We start from the raw sequence: 2,500 nt of genomic DNA on the forward strand, positions 1-2,500 counted from the left end.
GCCTTTGTATCCACTTCAGAAAGAAAAGCTATTGTTTATCACACAGTGAGGCTTTCACACAATCACACACTTAAGCTCCGCCCTCATCGGGAGGGAGGGATAGAGTGATGAGATGGAGGTGTGGAGTCAGTGATGAGACAGCAGGACAGATCTTACCTCTGATCAATGATATTTTTTTGGAGTCTGGAGTATCTCGCTTCACAGTGGAACGTTCAGGACCAGGTGAACATCTCTAGAGCACCTATGAGCGAGTTTGGAGCAGAGCCAAGGCTAGAGACTGGAAACTTCTTGTGATGCCTCAGGAGGGACCGAGTCTAGAACGTTCTCCTGTGTTTCTGGAGCATTAGGAACATTCTTCTGAACTTCTAAAACATTTTCTGTGTTGTTTGGATAAAACTGTGGCTGAAGATAAAACACTGTTTGGACCACTGAAGATCCATCTAGAACCTTCTCCCTGCAAGCTTTGTTCTGAACACTTTGTGGAGCACTGGAGTGTGTTCTGGAGTGTGTTCTGGAGTGTGTTCTGGAGTGTCTGTGCTGAGTTTGGGACATTCTGCAGTGCGACTGGAGAAGTAAAGCAGAATCTTTTTAGCTGAAGTGTAGAAGGTTCTCTCTCCTCCTTGGTGAAGATGTTGCCGATGAAGCAACCCTGGCTGTGTAAAGTTTTAGGTCAGATCTGAGAACAGTCGTCGGCCCAGTGTTAACGCTAACGCTACCTTTAGCACCTGCTAGCGGACTGAGCCCAGACCTTCAGCTCACACACTCACACTCAGCACTGTGGGAACTCAGAAGCTTCTGATTGGCTGTGCTATGCTGAGCTTTACTGTCATGCTGATAATGTACATTTAGACACTAATCAGTCTGTGTGTGTGTGTGTGTGTGTGTGTGTGTGTGTGTGTGTGTGTGTGTGTCCTGTAAGAGAAGCCTGTGTGCACAAATTGTAGCTATATTGTGTGTAAAACATGCCATGTGTGTACTTAAAATGTTAACACACTAAAACTACCAGTGTGTATGTTGTGTGGTCACGAGTGTATTCTTACGTACGAGTGTGTGTGTGTGTGTGTGTGTGTGTGTGTGTGTGTGTGTGTGAGTGTGTCCATGATGTATCCTGGATTAGTCCTTAATGTGGGTGATATGGGTGTGTGTGTGTGATTATATGTGTGTTGTGAGTGTGTGTGACCCGGATGTGTGTGTGTGTGTTGTTTGTGGTGTGTGTGTTGGCTGTGTTGGTCTGTTCCTCACCCTCAGGTTGCTATGACAGCTGTGTGCGTTGCCTTGGCGCCGTGCCGTACATCACTCTGAGTGGCACACTGCTGTGTTACGCCGGAGTCGCGCTCTTCTGCGCTGGAGCACACGAGGCCCTTACACACACACACACACTTGTCCAAACACACTTTGCCCGTGCCGAGCACGACTTTGAGGTGCTCGCTGACTTGTGAGTGTCTACACACACACACACACACACACACACACACACACACACACACACACACACACACACACACACACAAAAACCCAATTCATATATATTGCTTTTATATAAAATTAAAAAGCACTATATAATGTAAAGTAAACAGCATTTGAACCTGTGTGTGTGTGTGTGTGTGTGTGTGTGTGTGTGTGTGTGTGTGTGTGTGTGTGTGTGTGTGTGCAGTATCAAATATTTTCAGTATGTAATTTATGGTCTGGCGTCGTTCTTCTTCCTCTACGGGATTTTATTGCTTGCTGAGGGATTTTATACCACGAGCGCCGTCAAGCAAACCTTTGGAGAATTCCGGAGTACGAAGTTCAGCCGCTGCCTCAGCCTCACCGTGAGTGTGTGTGTGTGTGTGTGTGTGTGTGTGTGTGTGTGTGTGTGTGTGTGTGTGTGTGTGTGTGTGTGTGTGTGTGTGTGTTACAGAGTGTAAGACTCTGGGTTTGTAATGTCTCCCATTGTGTCCCCGTGTCTCTTGCTGTAGTTCCTCATCGTTACTTATGGCTTGGCGGTGATTTGGCTCGTCGTGTTCGCCTTCTCTCTGATTCCTGTCTACTTCCTGTTCAACATGGCTGAGACCTGTCACACCGTCCACATCCTGTCTGAGACCACAACCAGCTTAAACCAGCACGGCTGGGTGTGTGTGGACCCTCGGCAGTTCGGTGTGTGTCTCTCTGTCTCTCTGTCTCTCTGTCTGTCTGTCTCTCTGTCTGTCTGTCTCTCTGTCTGTCTGTCTGTCTGTCTGTCTGATATTTACCTGTAAATCTGTAACACTTATTATTGCTGTGTATCAATGTGTGTGTGTGTGTGTGTGTGTGTGTGTGTGTGTGTGTGTGTGTGTGTGTGTGTGTGTGTGTGTAGGTCTGCTCCCCTGGAAGGCTACACCAGGTAAAGTGTGTGGCATGACTATGGCCAATATCTGCAAAGAACCTGAGGTAAACTTACACACACACACACACACACACACACACACACACACACACACACACACACACACACACACACACACACACACACAACTCTATC

The 2,500-nt window shown here is 47.2% G+C and overlaps 2 protein-coding genes across 4 annotated transcripts in view; both read left to right on the top strand.

Moving 5' to 3' along the window:
* The window catches only part of nlgn3b (neuroligin 3b), a 25,411-nt gene extending 24,027 nt beyond the window's left edge, over nucleotides 1-1,384 (top strand). For both annotated transcript variants that reach the window (XM_027148297.2, XM_027148296.2), the window contains one exon: nucleotides 1,249-1,384. The gene's annotated coding sequence lies outside the window, so the exon portion shown is untranslated. The remainder of the gene's footprint in view (nucleotides 1-1,248) is intronic.
* The window catches only part of plp1b (proteolipid protein 1b), a 6,547-nt gene that overhangs the window by 2,423 nt on the left and 1,624 nt on the right, over nucleotides 1-2,500 (top strand). The window contains exons 1-5 of one of the 2 annotated variants that reach the window (XM_027148309.2): nucleotides 118-669; nucleotides 1,249-1,435; nucleotides 1,655-1,811; nucleotides 1,959-2,136; nucleotides 2,336-2,409. In XM_027148309.2, the coding sequence (XP_027004110.1) occupies nucleotides 630-669; nucleotides 1,249-1,435; nucleotides 1,655-1,811; nucleotides 1,959-2,136; nucleotides 2,336-2,409 (636 nt within the window). In that variant the 5' untranslated portion in view covers nucleotides 118-629. Of the gene's footprint in view, nucleotides 1-117; nucleotides 670-1,248; nucleotides 1,436-1,654; nucleotides 1,812-1,958; nucleotides 2,137-2,335; nucleotides 2,410-2,500 lie in introns of those variants that run through there. The other variant, XM_027148310.2, reaches the window with a different exon arrangement.

Source organism: Tachysurus fulvidraco, chromosome 26, assembly GCF_022655615.1.
Source record: "Tachysurus fulvidraco isolate hzauxx_2018 chromosome 26, HZAU_PFXX_2.0, whole genome shotgun sequence".
NCBI lineage: Eukaryota > Metazoa > Chordata > Actinopteri > Siluriformes > Bagridae > Tachysurus > Tachysurus fulvidraco.